The following is a 27,702-nucleotide window of genomic DNA, read 5'->3' on the forward strand; positions in this document are numbered from 1 at the left end:
GCTCCAACCAATCCATCCCCAATATGGCGTCATACGCACCCAGATCCAACAGACGCATATCATGAGTGAAGGTATGGCCTTGAATCCACCATGAAAACCCAGGTGCCACTTCAGCCGAGTACATTACTTGATTGTTAGCCACTTTGACCGCTACAGAACTCATTGGCTGAATAGAAGCCCCAACACGTCGAGCAAACTCTGCATTGATGAAGCTGTGTGAGCTGCCTGAGTCCACAAGAATCAAACAGACCTGATTTCCTACCATAGTACGCAGGCGGAGAGACTTGATGGATTCAGTTCCTGCCATTGCATTAACCGAGATATGACAGCACTCAACAGTGATAACTGGGTCATCTAATAACTCCAATGCATGTACCGTATCATCAGACAGGATCTCCCCAAAATCCCCCAACTGAATAGTTAGCAGCTGAGATGTCTGCTTACACTGGTGCTCTCTGGAGTACAGCGAAAACAAAGGTTATCCGCTTTACGGAAATCCCTTAGCTGACGCTCACGAGCAAAGTCATCAGTGGTCCGTTTGGCCGGCACCACAGCTACAATGCCACCCTGAACAGCGGAAACTCCTAAAGACTTGACCCCTGGAGCAGCTCGAAAGCGATTACGAGGTTGTTGCTCCTGTTGTATTTCCAATTCTTCTTCCTGTATACGAGCCAAAGAAGCAGCACGAGAAACACTAGTAGGTGCTTGAATGCGGACCACAGCACGGATATCTGACCGCAATCCGAGAACAAATTTGGAGACAAAAAAAACTTTGTGTTCAAGGAAGGATCAAGAGAAATCAGGTGGTACATGCAAGTTTCAAACTCTTTGCGATATTCAGTCACAGAACCAGTCTGCTTGATCTGCAATAGCTTACTCATCTGACCATCATACTCGTCCTCTCCAAACTCTGTCAAAACAGCATCACAAAACTGTTCCCAAGTGCCCAGAACTGTACGGCGCTTATACACCTGCAACCACAAGGCTTCATGCCCCTCCATGTACAGCACAGCTGAACTCACACGCTGATGCAAAGGAGTCTGATACATGGTAAAATATGTATCGCATAGGTCCAGCCACAGGGAGGGATTCTCACCAGAGAAACGTGGAAAGTGATCCTTCGGTAATTTGGCTGCATACCTGGGTGGAGCCTGATAGCGTGCAAGACACACGTCCGTTGGGAACCCCAAGAGGAAGGTGTGATGCGTACAATAGCAAGTTTTCCCTCAGTAAGAAACCAAGTTTATCGAACTAGTAGGAGTTAAGGAACACGTGAAGGTTCTTGGTGGCGGAGTGTAGTGCGGCGCAACACCAGGGATTCCGGCGCCAACGTGGAACCTGCACAACACAATCAAAGTACTTTGCCCCAACGTAACAGTGAGGTTGTCAATCTCACCGGTTTGCTGTAAACAAAGGATTAGATGTATAGTGTGGATGATGATGTTTGTTCGCGAAGAACAGTAAAGAACAAGTATTGCAGTAGATTGTATTTCAGATGTAAAGAATGGACCGGGGTCCACAGTTCACTAGTGGTGTCTCTCCCATAAGATAAATAGCATGTTGGGTGAACAAATTACAGTTGGACAATTGACAAATAAAGAAGGCATAACAATGCACATACATATATCATGATGAGTACTGATGCGTGTAGTTGACACGTCCGTTGGGAACCCCAAGAGGAAGGTGTGATGCGCACAGCAGCAAGTTTCCCTCAGTAAGAAACCAAGGTTTATCGAACCAGTAGGAGCCAAGAAGCACGTTGAAGGTTGTTGGTGGCGGAGTGTAGTGCGGCGCAACACTAGGGATTCCGGCGCCAACGTGGAACCCGCACAACACAATCACGGAACTTTGCCCCAACGTAACAGTGAGGTTGTCAATCTCACCGGCTTGCTGTAACAAAGGATTAAACGTATTGTGTGGAAGATGATGATTGTTTGCGAAGAACAGTAAAGAACAATTGCAGTAGATTTGTATTTCAGATGTAAAGAATAGGACCGGGGTCCACAGATCACTAGTGGTGTCTCTCCCATAAGATAAACAGATGTTGGGTGAACAAATTACAGTTGGGCAATTGACAAATAAAGAAGGCATAACAATGCACATACATATATCATGATGAGTACTATGAGATTCAATCGGAGCATTACGACAAAGTACATAGACCGCTATCCAGACATGCATCTATGCCTAAAAAGTCCACTTTCAGGTTATCATCCGAACCCCTCCGAGTATTAAGTTGTAAACAATAGACAATTGCATTAAGTATGGTGCGTAATGTAATCAACACAAATATCCTTAGACAAAGCATCGATGTTTATCCCTAGTGGCAACAAGACATCCACAACCTTAGAACTTTCGTCACCGTCCCAGCATTTAATGGAGGCATGAACCCACTATCGAGCATAAATACCCCCTCTTGGAGTCACAAGTATCAACTTGGCCAGAGCCTCTACTAGCAACGGAGAGCATGCAAGAACATAAATAACATATATGATAGATTGATAATCAACTTGACATAGTATTCAATATTCATCGGATCCCAACAAACACAACATGAAAGATTACAAATAGATGATCTTGATCATGATAGGCATCTCACAAGATCTAACATGATAGCACAATGAGGAGAAGACAACCATCTAGCTACTGCTATGGACCCATAGTCCAGGGGTGGACTACTCACACATCGATCCGGAGGCGATCATGGCGATGAAGAGACCTCCGGGAGATGATTCCCCTCTCCGGCAGGGTGCCGGAGGCGATCTCCGAATCCCCGAGATGGGATTGGCGGCGGCGGCGTCTCTGTAAGGTTTTCCGTATCGTGGCTCTCGGTACTGGGGGTTTCGCGACAAAGACTATATGTAGGCGGAAGGGCAGGTCAGGGGGCCACACGAGGGCCTCACACAACAGGCCGGCGCGGCCAGGGCTTGGGCCGCGCCGCCCTAGTGTGGCGCCACCTCGTGGCCCCACTTCGTTTCCTCTCCGGACTTCTGGAAGCTTCGTGGAATAATAGGACCCTGGGCGTTGATTTCGTCCAATTCCGAGAATATTTCCTTACTAGGATTTCTGAAACCAAAAACAGCAGAAAACAGCAACTGGCTCTTCGGCATCTCGTCAATAGGTTAGTGCCGGAAAATGCATAATAATGACATATAATGTGTATAAAACATGTGAGTATCATCATAAAAGTAGCATGGAACATAAGAAATTATAGATACGTTTGGGACGTATCAAGTACTATGAGATTTAATCAGGGCATTACGACAAAGTACATAGACCGCTATCCAGCATGCATCTATGCCTAAAAAGTCCACTGATACGTCTCCGACGTATCGATAATTTCTTATGTTCCATGCCACATTATTGATGATATCTACATGTTTTATACACATTATATGTCGTATTTATGCATTTTCCGGCACTAACCTATTAACGAGATGCCGAAGAGCCGCTTGTCGTTTTCTGCTATTTTTGGTTTCAGAAATCCTAGTAAGGAAATATTCTCGAATTGGACGAAATCAACGCCCAGGGTCTATTTTTGCACGAAGCTTCCGTAAGACCGAGGGGAAAGGAAGTGGGGCCACGAGGCGCCGCCACAACGGGCGGCGCGGCCCAGGTCTTGGCCGCGCGGCCTCGGCGTGTGTGGCCCTCGTGTGGCCCCCGCGTTGCCCTTCCGCCTACTTAAAGCCTCCGTCGCGAAACCCCCAGCACCGAGAGCCACGATACGGAAAACCTTACCGAGACACCGCCGCCGCCAATCCCATCTCGGGATTCGGAGATCGCCTCCGCACTCCGCCGGAGAGGGGAATCATCTCCGGAGGACTCTTCACCGCTATGGTCGCCTCCGGAGTGATGAGTGAGTAGTTCACCCCTAGACTATGGGTCCATAGCGTAGCTAGATGGTTGTCTTCTCCTTATGTGCTTCATTGCTCGGATCTTGTGAGCTGCCTAACATGATCAAGATCATCTATCTCGTAATGCTATATGTTGTGTTTGTCGAGATCCGATGGATAGAGAATACTATGTTATGTTGATTATCAATCTATTACCTATGTGTTGTTTATGATCTTGCATGCTCTCCGTTATTAGTAGAGGCTCGGCCAAGTTTTTGCTCTTAACTCCAAGAGGGAGTATTTATGCTCGATAGTGGGTTCATGCCTCCATTAAATCTGGGACAATGGATGAAAGTTCTAAGGTTGTGGATGTGTCTGTTGCCACTAGGGATAAAACATTGATGCTATGTCTAAGGATGTAGTTATTGATTACATTACGCACCATACTTAATGCAATTGTCTCGTTGTTTGCAACTTAATACCGGAAGGGGTTCGATGATAACTCGAAGGTGGACTTTTAGGCATAGATGCATGCTGGATAGCGGTCTATGTACTTTGTCGTAATGCCCAATTAAATCTCACTATACTCATCATATCATGTATGTGCATGGTCATGCCCTCTCTATTTGTCAATTGCCCGACCGTAATTTGTTCACCCAACATGCTATTTATCTTATGGGAGAGACACCTCTAGTGAACTGTGGACCCCCGGTCCATTCTTTTACATCGAATACAATCTACTGCAATACTTGTTTTACTGTTTTCTGCAAACAATCATCATCCACACTATACATCTAATCCTTTGTTACAGCAAGCCAGTGAGATTGACAACCTCACTGTTTCGTTGGGGCAAAGTACTTTGGTTGTGTTGTGCAGGTTCCACGTTGGCGCCGGATCCTCGGTGTTGCGCCGCACTACATCCCGCCGCCATCAACCTTCAACGTGCTTCTTGGCTCCTACTGGTTCGATAAACCTTGGTTTCTTACCGAGGGAAACTTGCTGCCGTACGCATCACACCTTCCACTTGGGGTTCCCAACGGACGCGTGCCGTACGCGTATCAAGCTAAATTTCCGGCGCCGTTGTCGGGAGATCAAGACACGCTGCAAGGGGAGTCTCCACAATCCAATCTCTTTACTTTGTTTTTGTCTTGCTTTATTTTATTTACTACTTTGTTTGCTGCATTAAAACAAAACACACAAAAATTAATTACTTGCATTTATTTTATCTAGTTTGCTTTATTTACTACTGCTAAAATGGCCACTCCTGAAAATACTAAGTTGTGTGACTTCACAACCACAAATAATAATGATTTCTTATTCACACCTATTGCTCCGCCTGCTACTACAGCAGAATTCTTTGAAATTAAACCTGCTTTACTAAATCTTGTTATGAGAGAACAATTTTCTGGTGTTAGTTCTGATGATGTTGCTGCCCATCTCAATAATTTTGTTGAATTGTGTGAAATGCAAAAGTATAAAGATGTAGATGGTGACATTATAAAATTAAAATTGTTTCCTTTCTCATTAAGAGGAAGAGCTAAAGATTGGTTGCTATCTCTCGCCTAAGAATAGTATTGATTCATGGACTAAATGCAAGGATGATTTTATTGGTAGATATTATCCCCCTGCTAAAATTATATCTTTGAGAAGTAGCATAATGAATTTTAAACAATTGGATAATGAGCATGTTGCACAAGCTTGGGAAAGAATGAAATCCTTGGTTAAAAACTGCCCAACCCATGGACTGACTACTTGGATGATCATCCAAACCTTTTATGCAGGACTGAACTTTTCTTCGCGGAACCTATTGGATTCAGTTGCTGGAGGTACCTTTATGTCCATCACTCTTGGTGAAGCAACAAAGCTTCTTGATAATATGATGATTAATTACTCTGAATGGCACACGGAAAGAGCTCCACAAGGTAAGAAGGTAAATTCTGTCGAAGAAACCTCCTCCTTGAGTGATAAGATTGATGCTATTATGTCTATGCTTGTGAATGATAGGACTAATGTTGATCCTAATAATGTTCCGTTAGCTTCATTGGTTTCCCAAGAAGAACATGTTGATGTAAACTACGTTAAAAATAGTAATTTCAACAACAATCCTTATCGAAACAATTCTAGTAATAACTATAGGCCATATCCTTATAATAATGGTAATGGTTATGGTAATTCTTATGGGAATTCTTACAACAATAATAGGAACACACCCCTGGACTTGAAGCTATGCTTAAAGAATTTATTAGTACACAAACTGCTTTTAACAAATCTGTTGAGGAAAAGCTCAATAAAATTGATATTCTCGCTTCTAAGGTTGATAGTCTTGCCTCTGATGTTGATCTTTTGAAATCAAAAGATATGCCTAATAAGGATATTGAAAATAAAATTGTTACTACAGCAAATGCCATCCAAGTTAGAATTAATGAGAATATAAGATTGATGGCTGAATTGCATGCTAGGTGGGAAAGAGAGGAAAATGAAAAACTAGCTAAAGAGAATAATGTAGCTAAAGTTTGGACTATTACCACCACTAGTAATGTTAATGATTCATATGTTGCTGCACCTCCTACTATCAATGGTAAAATAATTGGTGTTGGCAATGTTTCTACTCCTAATGCAAAGCCTGCAAAACTGCAAAAAACTGCTAAAACTGCTGAAACTGCCTGTGATAAAACTGCTGAATTTTTTTCCAACATTGGGGATGATGATCCCATTGCTGTAGATCATAATGGTTTAGACTTTGATGATTGTCACATCTCTGAAGTTATAAAGTTCTTGCAAAAACTAGCTAAGAGTCCTAATGCTAGTGCTATAAACTTGGCTTTCACAAAACATATTACAAATGTTCTCATAAAAGCTAGAGAAGAGAAACTAGAACGTGAAGCTTCTATTCCTAGGAAGCTAGAAGATGGTTGGGAGCCCATCATTAAGATGAAGGTCAATGAATTTGATTGTAATGCTTTATGTGATCTTGGTGCAAGTATTTCCGTTATGCCTAAGAAGATTTATAATATGCTTGACTTGCCACCATTGAAAAATTGTTATTTGGATGTTAATCTTGTTGATAATGCTATAAAGAAACCTTTGGGGAGAGTTGATAATGTTCGCATTACCGTTAACAATAACCTTGTCCCCGTTGATTTTGTTGTCTTGGATATTGAATGCAATGCATCTTGTCCCATTATATTGGGAAGACCTTTTCTTCGAACTATTGGTGCTATCATTGATATGAAGGAAGGTAATATTAAATATCAATTTCCTCTCAAGAAAGGTATGGAACACTTCCCTAGAAAGAGAATGAATTTACCTTTTGATTCTATTATTAGAACAAGTTATGATGTTGATACTTCGTCTCTTGATAATACTTGATACACACTTTCTCGCGCCTAGTCGAAAGGCGTTAAAGAAAAGCGCTTATGGGAGACAACCCATGTTTTTACTACAGTACTTTCATTTTATATTTGAGTCTTGGAAGTTGTTTACTACTGTAGCAACCTCTCCTTATCTTAGTTTTATGCATTGTTGTGCCAAGTAAAGTCTTTGATAGTAAGGTTCATACTAGATTTGGATTACTGCGCTGAAACAGATTTCTTTGCTGTCACGAATTTCGACCTGCCTCTCTGTAGGTAGCTCAGAAAAATATGCCAATTTACGTGCGTGATCCTCAGATATGTACGCAACTTTCATTCAATTTGGGCATTTTCATTTGAGCAAGTCTGGTGCCACTTTAAAATTCGTCTTTACGAACTGTTCGTTTTGACAGATTCTGCCTTTTATTTCGCATTGCCTCTTTTGCTATGTTGGATGAATTTCTTTGATCCATTAATGTCCAGTAGCTTTATGCAATGTCCAGAAGTGTTAAGAATGATTATGTCACCTCTGAACATATAAATTTTTATTGTGCACTAACCCTCTAATGAGTTGTTTCGAGTTTGGGGAGGTGGAGGAAGTTTTCAAGGATCAAGAGAGGGAGATGATACAATATGACCAAGGAGAGTGAAAGCTCTAAGCTTGGGGATGCCCCGGTGGTTCACCCCTGCATATTTTAAGAAGACTCAAGCGTCTAAGCTTGGGGATGCCCAAGGCATCCCCTTCTTCATCGACAACATTATCGAGTTCCTCCCCGAAACTATATTTTTATTCCATCACATCTTATGTACTTTGCTTGGAGCGTCGGTTTGTTTTGTTTTTGTTTTTGTTTGAATAAAATGGATCCTAGAATTCATTGTGTGGGAGAGAGACACGCTCCGCTGTTGCATATGGACAAATATGTCCTTAGGCTTTACTCATAATATTCATGGCGAAGGTTGAATCTTCTTCGTTAAATTGTTATATGGTTGGAATCGGGAAATGCTACATGTACTAATTCTAAAATGTCTTGAATAATTTGATACTTGGCAATTGTTGTGCTCATGTTTAAGCTCTTGCATCATATACTTTGCACCCATTAATGAAGAAATACGAAGAGCTTGCTAAAATTTGGTTTGCATATTTGGTCTCTCTAAAGTCTAGATAATTTCTAGTATTGAGTTTTGAACAACAAGGAAGACGGTGTAGAGTCTTATAATGTTTACAATATGTCTTTTATGTGAGTTTTGCTGCAACGGTTCATCCTTGTGTTTGTTTCAAATAATCTTGCTAGCCTAAACCTTGTATCGAGAGGGAATACTTCTCATGCATCCAAAATCCTTGAGCCAACCACTATGCCATTTGTGTCCACCATACCTACCTACTACATGGTATTTCTCCGCCATTCCAAAGTAAATTGCTTGAGTGCTACCTTTAAAATTTCCACCATTCGCCTTTGCAATATATAGCTCATGGGACAAATAGCTTAAAAACTATTGTGGTATTGAATATGTACTTATGCACTTTATCTCTTATTAAGTTGCTTGTTGTGCGATAACCATGTTCCTGGGGACGCCATCAACTCTTTGTTGAATATCATGTGAGTTGCTATGCATGTCCGTCTTGTCTCGAAGTAAGGAAGATTTACCACTCATTTAATGGTTAGAGCATGCATATTGTTAGAGAAGAACATTGGGCCGCTAACTAAAGCCATGAATCATGGTGGAAGTTTCAGTTTTGGACATATATCCTCAATCTCATATGAGAACATTAATTGTTGTTACATGCTTATGCATTCAAGAGGAGTCCATTATCTGTTGTCTATGTTGTCCCGGTATGGATGTCTAAGTTGAGAATAGTCAAAAGCGAGAAATCCAAATGCGAGCTTTCTCCTTAGACCTTTGTACATGCGGCATAGAGGTACCCCTTTGTGACACTTGGTTAAAACATGTGTATTGCGATGATAATCCCGGTGATCCAAGCTAATTAGGACAAGGTGTGGGCACTATTAGTATACTATGCATGAGGCTTGCAACTTGTAAGATATAATTTACATGATACATATGCTTTATTACTACCGTTGACAAAATTGTTTCATGTTTTCAAAACCAAAGCTCTAGCACAAATATAGCAATCGATGCTTTCCTCTTTGAAGGACCATTCTTTTACTTTTATGTTGAGTCAGTTCACCTATTTCTCTCTACCTCCAGAAGCAAACACTTGTGTGAACTGTGCATTGATTCCTACATACTTGCATATTGCACTTGTTATATTACTTTACATTGACAATATCCATGAGATATACATGTTATAAGTTGAAAGCAACCGCTGAAACTTAATCTTCCTTTGTGTTGCTTCAATACCTTTACTTTGATTTATTGCTTTATGAGTTAACTCTTATGCAAGACTTATTGATGCTTGTCTTGAAGTACTATTCATGAAAAGTCTTTGCTTTATGATTCAGTTGTTTACTCATGTCATTACCATTGTTTTGATCGCTGCATTCATTACATATGCTTACAATAGTATGATCAAGGTTATGATGGCATGTCACTCCGTAAATTATCTTTGTTATCGTTTACTCGCTCGGGACGAGCAGAACTAAGCTTGGGGATGCTGATACGTCTCCGACGTATCGATAATTTCTTATGTTCCATGCCACATTATTGATGATATCTACATGTTTTATACACATTATATGTCGTATTTATGCATTTTCCGACACTAACCTATTAACGAGATGCCGAAGAGCCAGCTTGTTGTTTTCTCGCTGTTTTTGGTTTCGAAATCCTAGTAAGGAAATATTCTCGGAATTGGACGAAATCAACGCCCAGGGGCCTATTTTTGCACGAAGCTTCCAGAAGACCGAGGGGGAAAGGAAGTGGGACCACGAGGCGCCGCCACAACAGGGCGGCGTGGCCCAGGTCTTGGCCGCGCGGCCCTGGCGTGTGGGGCCCTCGTGTGGCCCCCCCGCGTTGCCCTTCCGCCTACTTAAAGCCTCCGTCGCGAAACCCCCAGTACCGAGAGCCACGATACGGAAAACCTTACTGAGACGCCGCCGCCGCCAATCCCATCTCGGGGGATTCATGAGATCGCCTCCGGCACCCTGCCGGAGAGGGGAATCATCTCCCGGAGGACTCTTCACCGCTATGGTCGCCTCCGGAGTGATGAGTGAGTAGTTCACCCCTGAACTATGGGTCCATAGCAGTAGCTAGATGGTTGTCTTCTCCTTATGTGCTTCATTGTCGGATCTTGTGAGCTGCCTAACATGATCAAGATCATCTATCTGTAATGCTATATGTTTGTCAGGATCCGATGGATAGAGAATACTATGTTATGTTGATTATCAATCTATTACCTATGTGTTGTTTATGATCTTGCATGCTCTCCGTTATTAGTAGAGGCTCTGGCCAAGTTTTTGCTCTTAACTCCAAGAGGGAGTATTTATGCTCGATAGTGGGTTCATGCCTCCATTAAATCTGGGACAATGACAGAAAGTTCTAAGGTTGTGGATGTGCTGTTGCCACTAGGGATAAAACATTGATGCTATGTCTAAGGATGTAGTTATTGTTATCACCAGAATTTGACCGGATCAGAGGTGGGCCGCGATTAAAGATGGACTTGAAGGATATACATGGAAGAAATACATGAATCGGCCTTATATGCAAAGTTTGGGCTAGTTTGCCCGTGTATCTGTAATATAGTAGGATACGTGTCGGTTAGATAGAGTTTGGCTCGTGCCCGGTTGGGATTATTCCCACGTTAGAAAGTCTACGGACTATAAATATGTATCTAGGGTTTATGAAATGAACAACAATCACGTTCACCACAAACCAATCTAGGCGCATCGCCAACTCCCTTGTCTCGAGGGTTTCTTCCGGGTAAGCATCATGCTGCCTAGATCGCATCTTGCGATCTAGGCAGTACACGTTTATTCGCTGTTCATGCGTTGCTCGTGCTCGAAGCCTTGTTGATGGCGAGCAACGTAGTTATCTTAGATGTGTTAGGGTTAGCATTGTTCATCGTATCATATGCTGTCGTCGTGCAACCCTTAGACGTCTAGCCGCCCTTACACCTATTTTAGGTGTAAGGGCGGCACCCCGCTTGATCATTATTTAGTAGATCCGGTCCGTTATGATTGCTCCTTGTTCTTCAAGGATTAGTTTAATATCTGCATAGTTAGGCCTTACAAACGGGTTGAAGGATCCAGTGGCGCGTAGGGTGTAGTTTGCTAGCCCTAGACAGGATGTTCCGGGGATCAACTTCGTGTTGGTTTTTAGGCCTTGTCTAGGGTCGGTTTACGATCACCGTGCGTGGCCGCCAGGCTCAATCACGAGTAGGATGCTCCGATTATGTGGTGAAAACCCTAAATCGTAGTAGGTCGTTTTAGCTTTATATTGATCAAGCAGGACCACCATATATTCGTACACCTCGTACGGATCATGGGTGGATCGGCTCTTTGAGCCGATTCACAGGACCACCCGAGAGCCGATCGAGGCTCGTATTTAATGTTTACGTGTATGCCATGCAGAAACTAAGTGAGGCACATCCATCACCTTCCCGACCAGGTATAGGTCGGTGGCACACCCTTGCACCAAGCATCGGACGTGCGTGCCGAGTCTTTGCGGGCCGTCGCCGGAGGGACCAGGGACAGCCGCAGTCCCGGGAGCCTCCCGGCTCTACTGTGTTGCCCATCGCTGCTCGCCGGTGGGTTTCTGACCGCAACACATTCTGGCACGCCCGGTGGGACAGTCTTCGACATCAACCGCATCGCCATCTACATCTGAGATGGCGGAAGGCAATCCAGTCACGTACGAGGATCTGACCGAGGAGCTCAAGAAGAAGTATGATGAGGTCAAAGCAATCCTCAAAGCCGACCTCATCGGCTCTTTTCACAGAACCCGCTCACATGGCATCAGGTGGAAAGGGTTCTCACCTGAAGGCGCGCTCGATGGAGTGGACCTGTCCACCCCGTCAGAAGAACGCACCAGGCCTCTGCGTCAGGAGATTAACTTCATGGTAGCTCATTCGCTACACCGCCATTCTCGAGAGCCTGGTGAACACTTTGGAGCGTGTCGCTCTTCGGGTGATCCAGGAAATCATGAGGCATCAGTACTCTCCGTCAGGACCAGCTCTAGGGACTCACCAAGGAGAGACGCCACTCCAGTCCCGACCGCGCTGCCATTCGCGTTGGCAGCACCAGAAGTGCCGAATTCACCGGCATACGCCGTTGACATGGTGGAATGCACGTACCCTGGGAGGTGCCAGCCAAGATTCTCGTTCAACATCAACATGGTAGGACTTGGGCGCCACCCTGGTAAGGGCAGAGACGAGGGCAGCTGCTCTCATAGCGAGGACAAGGAGGAAGCCGTTCCACGCGATCGGCTCCGACACTTCCAAAAATCCTGGTTACAATCAAGATGAAGGCCGATTCCAGCAATCGGCCCGTATTATCCTTACCACACGTTCTCCCTGTATTTAGTGTCGACCTCACAGGTGACGGAAAGCTAGGGTATGGGTTTACATCGGCTGATGAGCTAGAAGAAGTCGACATCGGTCCCGGGGATAAGCCGCGACCAACTTTTATCGACAAGAAGTTAGATCCACATCTTAGGGGTCGATGATAGCTCTGTTAAAAGAATACCCAGATTGCTTTGCATGGGATTACACAGAGATGCCCGGGTTAGACAGAGCATCATTGCACATCGGCTCCCCTCAAGAAGGGATTTCGGCCGTTCCAACAACGAGCACGTCGGATGAAGGCCGAAATTCCGGAAGAGGTCAAGAAAGAGATCGAGAAGATGTTGGCCGCCGGGTTCATCAGGCCATGCGGGTATGCTCGAATGGATCTCCGAGCATCGTTCCCGTAGAGAAGAAGGACGGCCGATGGCGTGTGGCCATCGATTTCCGAGATCTCAACAGAGCCACTCCAAAAGATGAATATCCGATGCCTCGTGGCGTAAACGTTGATCAATGCAACTGCTGGCCATAAGGTGTTGAGCTTCATGGATGGCAACGCCGGCTATAACCAAATCTTCATGGCTCCAGAAGATATACACAATACCGCATTCAGAGTACCAGGGGCAGTAGGCTTGTTTGAATATGTAGTCATGACCTTTGGGTTGAAGAATGCTGGTGCAACGTACCAAAGAGCCATGAATTATATATTTCACGACCTGATAGGCAAGTTGGTGGAAATCTACATCGATGACGTGGTAGTCAAATCTGTCTCCATGGAGGGACACTTGGATGATTTGCGACGCATCCTAGACCGAACTCGGAAGTTCGGACTGAGAATGAATCCAAAGAAGTGTGCTTTTGGTGTGACGGCCGGTCAGCTCCTAGGTTTTCTGGTTCATGAACGGGGAATTGAGATCGGCCTCGAAAAGTCAAGAGGCGAGTGCGTACCATGCAGCCGCCCACCACGAAGAAGGAGCTCCAACGTCTTATCGGCAAGATCAACTTTGTCCGACGATTCATCTCTAACCTCGTCGTGACGAATCGAGCCGTTCATAGCGCTGGTGAAAATTAAATCTGACGACGAGTTTCACTGGGGGGCAGAACAGCAGCAGGCGTTTGATGAGATTAAGCGGTATCTGACAACGCCGCCTGTGCTAGTTCTGCCCCAACAAGACAGGCCATTCTATATCTACTTATCGCAGAGCCGACACGTCCATCGCTTCGGTGGTGGTGCAACTCTATGAGGGTGTTGAAAAGGTCGTTTTCTACCTCAGCAGAAGGATGTTGGACGCAGAGACAAGGTATCTTGAGGTCGAGAAGCTTTGCCTTTGCCTGTTCTTCACCTGCACCAAGCTTCATCACATTCTTTTGACGGCAGAGATCATCGTCATATGCAAGTCGGACGTTGTCAAGCACATGCTGTCGGCCCCTGTTTTGAAATGCCGACTTGGTAAGTGGATGTTTGCGTTGTCGGAGTTCGATCTTCGGTATCGCCTCGCGAAAGCGGTCAAGGGACAAGCGTTGGCCGATCTTATAGCTGAACGGATTAATACTAATATAGCAGCACTATCTCGTACGTGCATGGGCTATGTTCTTCGATGGATCGGCTTGTGACGATGGTTGTGGCATCGGCATTCTCGCTCGTATCGCCTCGGGGGCAACATATTCTTTCGCCATCGGGCTATCTACCCCTTGCACCAACAATGTTGCTGAGTATGAGGCAAGGCGCAAGGGAATGGAGTTGCTTTTGGAAGCCGGGGCAGAGGCGGTGGAGCTTTTTGGAGACTCGAAGTTGGTGATCTCCCAACTCACAGACGAATACAAGTGCGAGAGTGAGTCACTTTTTCCATATTGGATGGAATGTCGTGAGCTGATGACACATTTCCGGTACATCAATTTCAATTGGGTCCCAAGGTCTCAGAATACCGACGCAAATGATCTCGCACGAATGGCGTCGGGATACAAGGACGTACCGCGACGGGTCGAAGTTCAGTGCGGCTCTCGGAACAGGATGACTGGAGAGCCGATATCTTCAATTATTTGAAGGATTCGGCTCGGGGGGCACCTAAACGGATAAGATACAAGGCTATGAAATATGTCCTTATAGGAGATGACATGTTCTACAGGACGTTGGAAGGGTTACTACTCAAATGCCTGGGACCAACTGAGTCTAATCGGCTCTTACATGAGGTGCATGAAGGCGCTCGTGGAACTCACCAATCGGCTCATAAGATGAAGTGGTTAATTAGGCGATCAGTGGTTTTATTGGCCTACCATGCTTGAGGACTGCTTCAAGTACTACAAGGGATGCCAAGCGTGTCGATGTTCGGAAAAATTCAGATGGTACCCGCATCGGCGATGAACCCCATCATCAAACCTTGGCCATTTCGAGGTTGGGGCATGGATATGATCTGCAAAATCCATCCTCCGTCGAGCAAAAACCACGAGTGGATTCTGGCCATTACAGATTATTTCACCAAATGGGTGGAGGCCGTTCCCATGAAGAAGGTAAAATCGGAAGATGTTATCCAATTTGTCAAAGAACATGTCATTCATAGGTTCGGGATTCCCCAAACCATCACGACCGATGGAGGTTCGGTTTTTGTCTCTAAAGAATTCAGAAAGTTCTGCGATGACATGGGGATTAAGCTAATCCGATCATCTCCATACTATGCTCAAGCCAATGGGCAAGCCGAAGCATCCAATCAAAGCCTGATCAAGCTGATTAAGAGGAAGATTGACGAGAACCCTAGGGTGTGGCATGAGACGTTGTCAGAAGCTTTGTGGGCCTATCGCATGTCATGCCATGGAGCTATAAAGACTTCGCCGTACTAGCTTGTCTATGGGCAGGAGGCCGTATTACCTTGGGAAATTACGGCTGGATCGAGACGTGTCACGTTTCAGAATGACCTGACACCTGAAGAGTATGCAACCCTGATGAGTGACACTATTGAGGATGCAACGGAACTCAGACTTTGGTCGTTGGAGAAGATTAAAGAGAACAAAGCCAGGGTAGCTCGGGCATACAATAAGAAGGTGAGACCAAAGGAGTTTCAGGTTGGTGATCTAGTATGGGAAGCCGTGTTGCCACTAGGAACCAAGGATAAAGCATATGGCAAATGGTCTCCTAATTGGCACGGTCCTTATAAAGTCATCCAGGTTCTGAAGGGCAATGCCTACATGCTTGAACAGTTGGATGGTGTGAAGTTCCCAGTGGCCGTCAATGGCCAACATCTCAAGAAGTATTTCCCAAGCATGTGGGATGATGGACAGTGAGATATGGGGGCCGATTTTTCAATCGGCCGGTAAAAAATTAATGTGTGTGTGTACATACAAATCACAGCCGATGCACAGACATCGACTTGAGAAAATATGCGAAGACAACAGTATGCTAGTACAGCCGATGCACGGACATCGACTTCAGAATAATAAAAGCCGATGCATTGTTATCGACTCTAGAGGAACAAGCTCAATTGAGCAGGTTAATAGATCGGATTCAAATCAGAGATCATGATATTTGAGATAAATCTCCTAGTGGATTTACTGAGGAGCTGAATCTGTGCAGTTAAGGTTGGAGGATGGTTTGGACATGGGCTGGACCTGTTTGACCATGTGAATAGGCAACTAGTGCAAGCCGATGCTCTGCCATCGGCTCTCTGTACAGCGACTTCGTTCGACAATCGGAAAAGCTGACAAGAAAGCAAAATTAATGGGGAAATACTTCTTCATTGATAATGGGATTTCTTACAAAGAAAGAGCCGATTGCTCGAGGAAGGAAGAACAAAAGAAAGGTCTATTGACCAATCTACTACTACTAGGCCTATACTAGTAGATCCTAGTCTACGGGTCGTCGCTGCCCTCGTCGTCGTCCTCGGAGCTCTCGTCGGCACCGCTGCCGGCGGGCTCCTCGTCGCTGCTCCCGTAGCCCTCTACGGGAGCTTCATCCTCCTCATCGTCGTCGCTGTCGTCGTCATCCCACCAGGTGCGGAGGCGTTTCGCCGGCGGGTAACCCTCGAGGGAGTCGTCGTCGTCATCTTCCTCCTCCTCTTCCTCAGAAGAGGTGTAACCGTCCCAGGAGAACGAGTCGTCCTCGCTCTCCGACTCCAGCTCCCCATCAGCAAGGAACTGGAGGTCGCTGATACGTCTCCGACGTATCGATAATTTCTTATGTTCCATGCCACATTATTGATGTTATCTACATGTTTTATGCACACTTTATGTCATATTCGTGCATTTTCTGGAACTAACCTATTAACAAGATGCCGAAGTGCCGCTTCCGTTTTCTGCTGTTTTTGGTTTCGTAAATCCTAGTAACGAAATATTCTCGGAATCGGACGAAATCAACGCCCGTGTTCCTATTTTTCCCGGAACCATCCGGAACACCCGAGAGCCGCCGCAGGGAAGCCCCGGGGGCCCCACACCACACCCCTGGCGCGGCCGCAGGGGGGCCGCGCCACCCTATGGTGTGGTGGCCCCGAGCCCCTCCGAGGCTGCCCTTCCGCCTATTTAAAGCCTCCGTCGCGAAAACCCCGATGCGTTGGACGAAACCCACGTAAACCTTCCGGAGCCGCCGCCATCGCGAAGCCAAGATCCGGGGACAGGAGTCTCGTTCCGGCACGCCGCCGGAACGGGGAAGTGCCCCCGGAAGGCTTCTCCATCATCACCACCGCCATCTTCATCACCGCTGCTGCTCCCATGAGGAGGGAGTAGTTCTCCATCGAGGCTCGGGGCTGTACCGATAGCTATGTGGTTCATCTCTCTCCTATGTACTTCAATACAATAATCTCATGAGCTGCCTTACATGATTGAGATTCATATGATGATGCTTGTAATCTAGATGTCATTATGCTAGTCAAGTGAGTTTTACTCATGTGATCTCCGGAGACTCCTTGTCCCACGTGTGTAAAGGTGACAGAGGTGTGCACCGTGTGGGTCTCTTAGGCTATATTTCACAGAATACTTATTCACTGTTATGAATGGCATAGTGAAGTGCTTATTTATATCTCTTTATGATTGCAATGTGTTTTGTATTACAATTTATCTATGTGCTACTCTAGCAATGTTATTAAAGTAGTTTTATTCCTCCCGCACGATGTAATGGTGACAGTGTGTGCATCCGTGTTAGTACTTGGTTTATGCTATGATCATGATCTCTTGTAGATTGCGAAGTTAACTATTGCTATGACAAGTATTGATGTGATCTATTCCTCCTACATATGCATGAAGGTGACAAGTAGTGCATGCTATGTTAGTACTTGGTTTAGTCGAATTGATCTTTCATGCACTCTAAGGTTATTTAAATATGAACATTGAATTGTGGAGCTTGTTAACTCCGGCATTGAGGGTTCGTGTAATCCTACGCAATGTGTTCATCATCCAACAAGAGTGTAGAGTATGCATTTATCTATTCTCGTTATGTGATCAATGTTGAGAGTGTCCACTAGTGAAAGTCTAATCCCTAGGCCTTGTTCCTAAATACTCGCTGCGTTACTACCGCTTGTTTACTGTTTCACCGTGTTACTACCGCCGCAATACTACCACCATCAACTACACGCCAGACAAGCTATTTTCTGGCACCGTTGCTACTCGCTCATATATATTCATACCACCCGTATTTCACTATCTCTTCGCCGAACTAGTGCACCTATTAGGTGTGTTGGGGACACAAGAGACTTCTTGCTTTGTGGTTGCAGGGTTGCATGAGAGGGATATCTTTGACCTCTTCCTCCCTGAGTTCGATAAACCTTGGGTGATCCACTTAAGGGAAAACTTGCTGCTGTTCTACAAACCTCTGCTCTTGGAGGCCCAACACTGTCTACAGGAAAAGGAGGGGGAAGTAGACATCAGTCTTCATCTCCGCTGGTCAAGGACTTGTCGTCCTCGGACCCGACGGAGGAGGCGTGGTCCTCCTGATCCCACTCCTCCAGGGCGCGTATGTCCTCCGGCGTCGGCTCGCGGGAGGAGGAAGACCGGTAGGAAAGACCGGAGGAGGAAGAGGAGGAAGAGTCCATGGTGGGAGAAGGTTTTTCGAGTGCTACAGAGGAATAGAGGATGAGGAGGGGATAGAGAAGCGAATTTCTCAATGCGGTTAAATAAAAAGGATACGGTGGAGATTCAATGCCACAACAGTTTCCGAGGAAGTGGTGCCCAAAGAAAAAAAATTTGCCAGGTCACGCGGAGAAGCGGAGGAGGCAAGGCATCATGATGATGGATACTGCGACGATTCTGCTCTGCCACGACATGACCCGACGAAGGAAAAGCAGAATGATTTTGGAATTGTCATTTCCAAAACCAGGGGGGCATGTGTTATCACCAGAATTTGACCGGATCAGAGGTGGGCCGCGATTAAAGATGGACTTGAAGGATATACATGGAAGAAATACATGAATCGGCCTTATATGCAAAGTTTGGGCTAGTTTGCCCGTGTATCTGTAATATAGTAGGATACGTGTCGGTTAGATAGAGTTTGGCTCGTGCCCGGTTGGGATTATTCCCACGTTAGAAAGTCTACGGACTATAAATATGTATCTAGGGTTTATGAAATAAACAACAATCACGTTCACCACAAACCAATCTAGGCGCATCGCCAACTCCCTTGTCTCGAGGGTTTCTTCCGGGTAAGCATCATGCTGCCTAGATCGCATCTTGCGATCTAGGCAGTACACGTTTATTCGCTGTTCATGCGTTGCTCGTGCTGAAGCCTTGTTGATGACGAGCAACGTAGTTATCTTAGATGTGTTAGGGTTAGCATTGTTCATCGTATCATATGCTGTCGTCGTGCAACCCTTAGATGTCTAGCCGCCCTTACACCTATTTTAGGTGTAAGGGCGGCACCCCGCTTGATCATTATTTAGTAGATCCGGTCCGTTATGATTGCTCCTTGTTCTTCAAGGATTAGTTTAATATCTGCATAGTTAGGCCTTACAAACGGGTTGAAGGATCCAGTGGCGCGTAGGGTGTAGTTTGCTAGCCCTAGACAGGATGTTCCGGGGTCAACTTCGTGTTGGTTTTTAGGCCTTGTCTAGGGTCGGTTTACGATCACCGTGCGTGGCCGCTGTGCTCAATCACGAGTAGGATGTTCCGATTATGTGGTGAAAACCCTAAATCGTAGTAGGTCGTTTTAGCTTTATATTGATCAAGCAGGACCACCATATATTCGGACACCTCGTACGGATCATGGGTGGATCGGCTCTTTGAGCCGATTCACAGGACAACCTGAGAGCCGATCGAGGCTCGTATTTAATGTTTACGTGTATGCCATGCAGGAAACTAAGCGAGGCACATCCATCACCTTCCGACCGGGTATAGGTCGGGTGGCACGCCCTTGCACCAAGCATCGGACGTGCGTGCCGAGTCTTTGCGGGCCGTCGCTCGGAGGGACCAGGGGCCAGCCGCAGTCCCGGGAGCCTCCCGGCTCTATCGTGTTGCCCGTCGCTGCTCGCCGTGGGTTTCTGACCGCAACATGTTATTGATTACATTACGCACCATACTTAATGCAATTGTCCGTTGTTTGCAACTTAATACTCGGAAGGGGTTCGGATGATAACCTGAAGGTGGACTTTTAGGCATAGATGCATGCTAGATAGCGGTCTATGTACTTTGTCGTAATGCCCAATTAAATCTCACTATACTCATCATATCATGTATGTGCATGGTCATGCCCTCTCTATTTGTCAATTGCCCGATTGTAATTTGTTCACCCAACATGCTATTTATCTTATGGGAGAGACACCTCTAGTGAACTGTGGACCCCGGTCCATTCTTTTACATCGAATACAATCTACTGCAATACTTGTTTTACTGTTTTCTCGCAAACAATCATCATCCACACTATACATCTAATCCTTTGTTACAGCAAGCCGGTGAGATTGACAACCTCGATGTTTCGTTGGGGCAAAGTACTTTGGTTGTGTTGTGCAGGTTCCACGTTGGCGCCGGAATCCCTGGTGTTGCGCCGCACTACATCCCGCCGCCATCAACCTTCAACGTGCTTCTTGGCTCCTACTGGTTCGATAAACCTTGGTTTCTTACTGAGGGAAACTTGCTGCTGTACGCATCACACCTTCCACTTGGGGTTCCCAACGGACGCGTGCTGTACGCGTATCATCCACCTTCAGGTTATCATCCGAACCCCCTCCAGTATTAAGTTGCAAACAACAGACAGTTGCATTAAGTATGGTGCGTAATGTAATCAACACAAATATCCTTAGACAAAGCATCGATGTTTTATTCCTAGTGGCAACAGCACATCCACAACCTTAGAACTTTCTATCACTGTCCCAGATTCAATGGAGGCATGAACCCACTATCGAGCATAAATACTCCTTCTTGGAGTCACAAGTATCAACTTGGCCGAGCCTCTACTAGCAACGGAGAGCATGCAAGAACATAAACAACATATATGATAGATTGATAATCAACTTGACATAGTATTCAATATTCATCGGATCCCAACAAACACAACATGTAGCATTACAAATAGATGATCTTGATCATGATAGGCAGCTCACAAGATCTAACATGATAGCACAATGAGGAGAAGACAACCATCTAGCTACATGCTATGGACCCATAGTCCAGGGGTGAACTACTCACACATCGATCCGGAGGCTATCATGGTGATGAAGAGACCTCCGGGAGATGATTCCCCTCTCCGGCAGGGTGCCGGAGGCGATCTCCCGAATCCCCGAGATGGGATTGGCGGCGGCGGCGTCTCTGGAAGGTTTTCCGTATCGTGGCTCTCGGCATCGGGGTTTTCGCGACGAAGGCTTTAAGTAGGCGGAAGGGCGGAGTCGGAGGGCCGACGAGGGGCCACACACTAGGGCGGCGTGGGCCCCCCTTGGCCGCGCCGCCTTATGGTGTCGGCGCCCCGTGGCCCCACTTCGTAACCCCTTCGGTCTTCTGGAAGCTTCGTGGAAAAATAAGACCCTGGGCGTTGATTTCGTCCAATTCCGAGATGTTTTTCCTTTGTAGGATTTCTGAAACCAAAAACAACAGAAAACAGCAACTGGCTCTTCGGCATCTCGTCAATAGGTTAGTGCCGGAAAATGCATAATAATGACATATAATGTGTATAAAACATGTGAGTATCATCATAAAAGTAGCATGGAACATAAGAAATTATGGATACGTTTGAGACGTATCAAGCATCCCCAAGCTTAGTTCCTACTCGCCCTCGAGTAGGTAAACGATAACAAGGATAATTTCTGAAGTGACATGCTATCATAATCTTGATCAATACTATTGTAAAGCATATGAGATGAATGCTGCGATTCGAAGCAATGGTGAAGACAATGAGTAAACAAATGAATCATATAGCAAAGACTTTTCATGAATAGTACTTTCAAGACAAGCATCAATAAGACTTGCATAAGAGTTACTCATAAAGCAATAAGTTCTTAGTAGAAAGCTTTGAAACAACACAAAGGAAGATATAAGTTTCAGCGGTTGCTTTCAACTTCAACATGTATATCTCATGGATAATTGTCAACACAAAGTAATATAACAAGTGCAATAGGTAAACATGTAAGAATCAATGCACACAATTGATACAAGTGTTTGCTTCTGAGATAGAAAGAATAGGTGAACTGACTCAACAATAAAGTAAAAGATTGGCCCTTCGCAGAGGGAAGCATGGATTACTATTTTTGTGCTAGAGCTTTTCATTTTGAAAACAAGAAACAATTTTGTCAATGGTAGTAATAAATCATATGTGTTATGTATAAGATATCCTATAAGTTGCAAGCCTCATGCATAGTATACCAATAGTGCTCGCACCTTGTCCTAATTAGCTTGGATTAACATGGATTATCATTGCATAGCATATGTTTCAACCAAATGTCATAAAGGGGTACCTCTATGCCGCCTGTACAAAGGTCTAAGGAGAAAGCTCGCATTGGATTTCTCGCTTTTGATTATTCTGAACTTAGACATCCATACCGGGACAACATAGACAACAGATAATGGACTCCTCTTTAATGCATAAGCATTCAACAACAAATAATATTCTCATAAGAGATTTAGGATTAATTGTCCAAACTGAAACTTCCACCATGAATCATGGCTTTAGTTAGCGGCCCAATGTTCTTCTCTAACAATATGCATACTCAAACCATCATAAAAATCGCCCTTACTTCAGACAAGACGAACATGCATAGCAACTCACATGATATTCAACAAAGGTAATAGTTGGTGGCGTCCCCAGAAGCATGGTTACCGCTCAACAAGCAACTTATTAAGAAATAAGATACATAAGTACATATTCTCCACCACAATAGTTTTTAAGGCTATTTTCCCATGAGCTATATATTGCAAAGACAAAGGATAGAATTTTTAAAGGTAGCACTCAAGTAATTTACTTTGGAATGGCAGAGAAATACCATGTAGTAGGTAGGTATGGTGGACACAAATGGCATAGTTTTTTGGCTCAACGATTTGGATGCACGAGAAGAATTCCTCTCAATACAAAGCTAGGCTAGCAAGGTTGTTTGAAACAAACTCAAGTATAAAACGGTGCAGCAAAACTCACATATGAACATATTGCAAGCATTATAAGACTTTACATCGTCTCCTTGTTGTTCAAACACCTTAACCAGAAAATATCTAGACTCTAGAGACTAATCATGCAAACCAAATTTTAACAAGTTCTATGTAGTTCTTCATTAATGGGTACAAAGTACATGATGCAAGAGCTTAAACATGATCTATATGAGCACAACAATTGCCAAGTATCAAATTATTCAAGACATTATACCAATTACCACATGCAGCATTTTCTGTTTCCAACCATATAACAATGAACGAAGCAGTTTCAACCTTCGCCATGAACATTAAGAATAAAGCTAAGAACATATGTGTTCATACGAAACAGCGGAGCGTGTCTCTCTCCCAAACAAAGAATGCTAGGATCCAATTTATTCAAACAAAAACAAAAATAAAAACAAACAGACGCTCCAAGTAAAGCACATAAGATGTGACGGAATAAAAATATAGTTTCACTAGAGGTGACCTGATAAGTTGTCGATGAAGAAGGGATGCCTTGGGCATCCCCAAGCTTAGATGCTTGAGTTTTCTTAAAATATGCAGGGATGAACCACGGGGGCATCCCCAAGCTTAGACTTTTCACTCTTCTTGATCATATTGTATCATCCTCATCTCTTGACTCTTGAAAACTTCCTCCACACCAAACTCAAAACAAACTCATTAGAGGGTTAGTGCATAATAGAAAATTCATATATTCAGAGGTGACATAATCATTCTTAACACTTCTGGACATTGCACAAAGCTACTGAAAGTTAATGGAACAAAGAAATCCATCAAACATAGCAAAACAGGCAATGCGAAATAAAAGGCAGAATCTGTCAAAACAGAACAGTCCGTAAAGACGAATTTTTCAGGGGCACTTAACTTACTCAGATGAAAATGCCCAAATTGAATGAAAGTTGCGTACATATCTGAGGATCACGCACGTAAATTGGCAGATTTTTCTAAATTTTCTACAGCAGGGGCTGCTCAATTTCGTGACAGCAAGAAATCTGTTTCTGCGCAGTAATCCAAATCTAGTATTGACTTTACTATCAAAGACTTTACTTGGCACAACAATGCAATAAAATAAAGATAAGAAGATGTTGCTACAGTAGTAACAACTTCCAAGATTCAAATATAAAACAAAGTGCACAAGTAAAATGATGGGTTGTCTCCCATAAGCGCTTTTCTTTAACGCCTTTCAGCTAGGCGCAGAAAGTGTGAATCAAGTATTATCAAGAGATGAAGCATCAACAGAGGGGTTTGAAGTTTTCTCAACTATGCATTGTATCTTATCTATGTAAGTTTCAGAGGCTCCTTTTTCATTACTCTTAGGCTTGCTATTCTCATCAAACAAATTTTCAGGAACAAGCCAACCATAGTTATTTTCTAGAGCTTCATGCATTCCTAGGAGCTTGCAAGGTATTGATGTCTTAATCTCCCCTTCACAATTAACTTTATTAGTGTACTTTAATCTATCTTTTTCCATTTTTTCAAGGGTACTAGCAAAGTTGGTATAAGAGCCAAGCATCTTATATTTAATAAAGACTTTTCTAGCCTCTCTTGCTACACCACCAAATTCTTTAAGAAGGGTTTCTAAGACAAAATCTTTCTTTTCTCCTTCCTCCATATCACAGAGTGTAAGAAACATATGTTGAATTATAGGATTGAGATTAACGAATTTAGTTTCCAACATGTGTACTAAAGAAGCAGCAGCAATTTCATAAGTAGGAGCAAGTTCTACCAAGTGTCTATCTTCAAAATCTTCAGCTGTACTAACATGAGTGAAAAAATCTTCTATATTATCTCTTCCAATTATGGACCCTCGTCCCACCGGTATGTCTTTTAGAGTGTACTTAGGAGGAAACATGATGAAATAAACAAAAGGTAAATAAAGTAAATGCAAGTAACTATTTTTTGTGTGTTTTCAATATAGAGAACAAGACAGTAAATAAAGTAAAGCTAGCAACTATTTTTTTGTGTGTTTTTGATATAAGAGCAAACAAAGCAGTAAATAAAATAGAGTAAAGCAAGACAAAAACAAAGTAAAGAGATTGGATGTGGGAGACTCCCCTTGCAGCGTGTCTTGATCTCCCCGGCAACGGCGCCAGAAAAAGAGCTTGATAGCGTGCAAGACACACGTCCGTTGGGAACCCCAAGAGGAAGGTGTGATGCGTACAGCAGCAAGTTTTCCCCCCAAGAAACCAAGGTTATCGAACCAGTAGGAGTCAAGGAACACGTGAAGGTTGTTGGTGGCGGAGTGTAGTGCGGCGCAACACCGGAGATTCCGGCGCCAACGTGGAACCCGCACAACACAATCACAGTAACTTTGCCCCAACGTAACGGTGAGGTTGTCAATCTCACCGGCTTGCTGTAAACAAAGGATTAGATGTATAGTGTGGATGATGATGTTTGTTTGCGAAGAACAAGAAAGAACAAGTATTGCAGTAGATTGAATTTCAGATGTAAAGAATGGACCGGGGTCCACAGTTCACTAGTGGTGTCTCTCCCATAAGATAAATAGCATGTTGGGTGAACAAATTACAGTTGGGCAATTGACAAATAAAGAAGGCATAACAATGCACATACATATATCATGATGAGTACTATGAGATTTAATCAGTGGCATTACGACAAAGTACATAGACCGCTATCCAAGCATGCATCTATGCCTAAAAAGTCCACCTTCAGAGTTATCATCCGAACCCCCTCTAGTATTAAGTTGCAAACAACAGACAATTGCATTAAGTATGATGCGTAATGTAATCAACACAAATATCCTTAGACAAAGCATCGATGTTTTATCCCTAGTGGCAACAGCACATCCACAACCTTAGAACTTTCTCGTCACTCGTCCTGGATTCAATGGAGGCATGAACCCACTATCGAGCATAAATACTCCTTCTTGGAGTCACAAGTATCAACTTGGCCAGAGCCTCTACTAGCAACGGAGAGCATGCAAGAACATAAACAACATATATGATAGATTGATAATCAACTTGACATAGTATTCAATATTCATCAGATCCCAACAAACACAACATGTAGCATTACAAATAGATGATCTTGATCATGATAGGCAGCTCACAAGATCTAACATGATAGCATAATAAGGAGAAGACAACCATCTAGCTACTGCTATGGACCCATAGTCCAGGGGTGAACTACTCACACATCGATCCGGAGGCGATCATGGTGATGAAGAGACCTCCGGGAGATGATTCCCCTCTCCGGCAGGGTGTCGGAGGCGATCTCCTGAATCCCCCGAGATGGGATTGGCGGCGGCGGCGTCTCTGGAAGGTTTTCCGTATCGTGGCTCTCGCATCGGGGTTTTCGCGACGAAGGCTTTAAGTAGGCGGAAGGGCGGAGTCGGAGGGCTGACAGGGGGCCACACACTAGGGCGGCGCGGCCCCCCCTTGGCCGCGCCGCCTTATGGTGTCGGCGCCCCGTGGCCCCACTTCGTAACCCCTTCGGTCTTCTGGAAGCTTCGTGGAAAAATAAGACCCTGGGCGTTGATTTCGTCCAATTCCGAGAATATTTCCTTTGTAGGATTTCTGAAACAAAAAATAGCAGAAAACAAAGAATCGGCTCTTCGGCATCTCGTTAATAGGTTAGTGCCGGAAAATGCATAATAATGACATATAATGTGTATAAAACATGTGAGTATCATCATAAAAGTAGCATGAAACATAAGAAATTATGGATACGTTTGAGACGTATCAGAGCCCGTTCACCCATTTCGTCGAGCACCTCGTCAACGTCGCCAGGTCGATGCAGGAGAGGCGGCCCGTTGTTGGCCAGAGCAGGGCGTTGGCCACCCACGATGCTCCCTGGCCCGCCCCCTGGACGTGCAGCCGCGCCATGGCCTGCAGCCGCGCCGTGACCTCCAACCGCACTGATACCGCTCACCGTGTTGGTGATGTTGCGGAGCGGCACCGCGCCTGACGTCAGCTCCACCTGGGCTCGCTTGACACTGTCGATGCCGTCCTGGACGTCAGCGACGTGGGTCGCCAGCCGCTTGACGTCGGTGGTAATGGAGTCGAACTTCTCTGTGACTTGCGCCGCCAAATCCGCGATGGCCTTCTGGACCCTCATCCATGGCCTCAAGGACGAACCTCGTCTGTGCCGCGGGCTTGACTTGTCGCGGAGCCGTGGCAACTTCCTCGAGAGCACGCGAACGCCAATCAGGGACTGGGCGATATTACCGCGATGAGCACCGAGAGGAGAAGCGCGCCGGATCGAAACAAAGTCTGATACCAATTTGTGATGAGCCCTGATTTGGAGCACGATCACAGGAGAATTTGGATGAGGAATCAGAGAAATAGAGAAGGGGATGAGAGGAAGCACACGAGGAAGAAGACAGAGTTTCCCTTTTGATTTCAGATCTCATACGGATTACAGGATGTCCTTGAGCTTATAACAACGCTAGACTAGATGGGCAACAAACACCACACGCTACCGCCTTACAAGTGGGCCAGGACGACCAAGTCTATTACTTGTGTAATGCCACGTCGATCTCAGTAGGACGGGGTGTTAC

General features: G+C 44.8%; 1 protein-coding gene across 1 annotated transcript; it reads right to left on the reverse strand.

Annotated features, from left to right (window-relative positions):
* Positions 1-468: 468 nt before the first annotated feature.
* Positions 469-26,977, reverse strand: LOC124676490. The gene is made up of 2 exons (XM_047212537.1): positions 26,892-26,977; positions 469-1,151 (listed from the first exon to the last, which is right to left on the reverse strand). The coding sequence occupies exons 1-2, from the start codon at positions 26,901-26,903 to the stop codon at positions 585-587; spliced, it is 579 nt and encodes a 192-aa protein (XP_047068493.1). The 5' UTR covers positions 26,904-26,977; the 3' UTR covers positions 469-584.
* Between the last annotated feature and the right edge of the window lie 725 nt (positions 26,978-27,702).

Source organism: Lolium rigidum, chromosome 7 (assembly GCF_022539505.1).
Source record: "Lolium rigidum isolate FL_2022 chromosome 7, APGP_CSIRO_Lrig_0.1, whole genome shotgun sequence".
NCBI lineage: Eukaryota > Viridiplantae > Streptophyta > Magnoliopsida > Poales > Poaceae > Lolium > Lolium rigidum.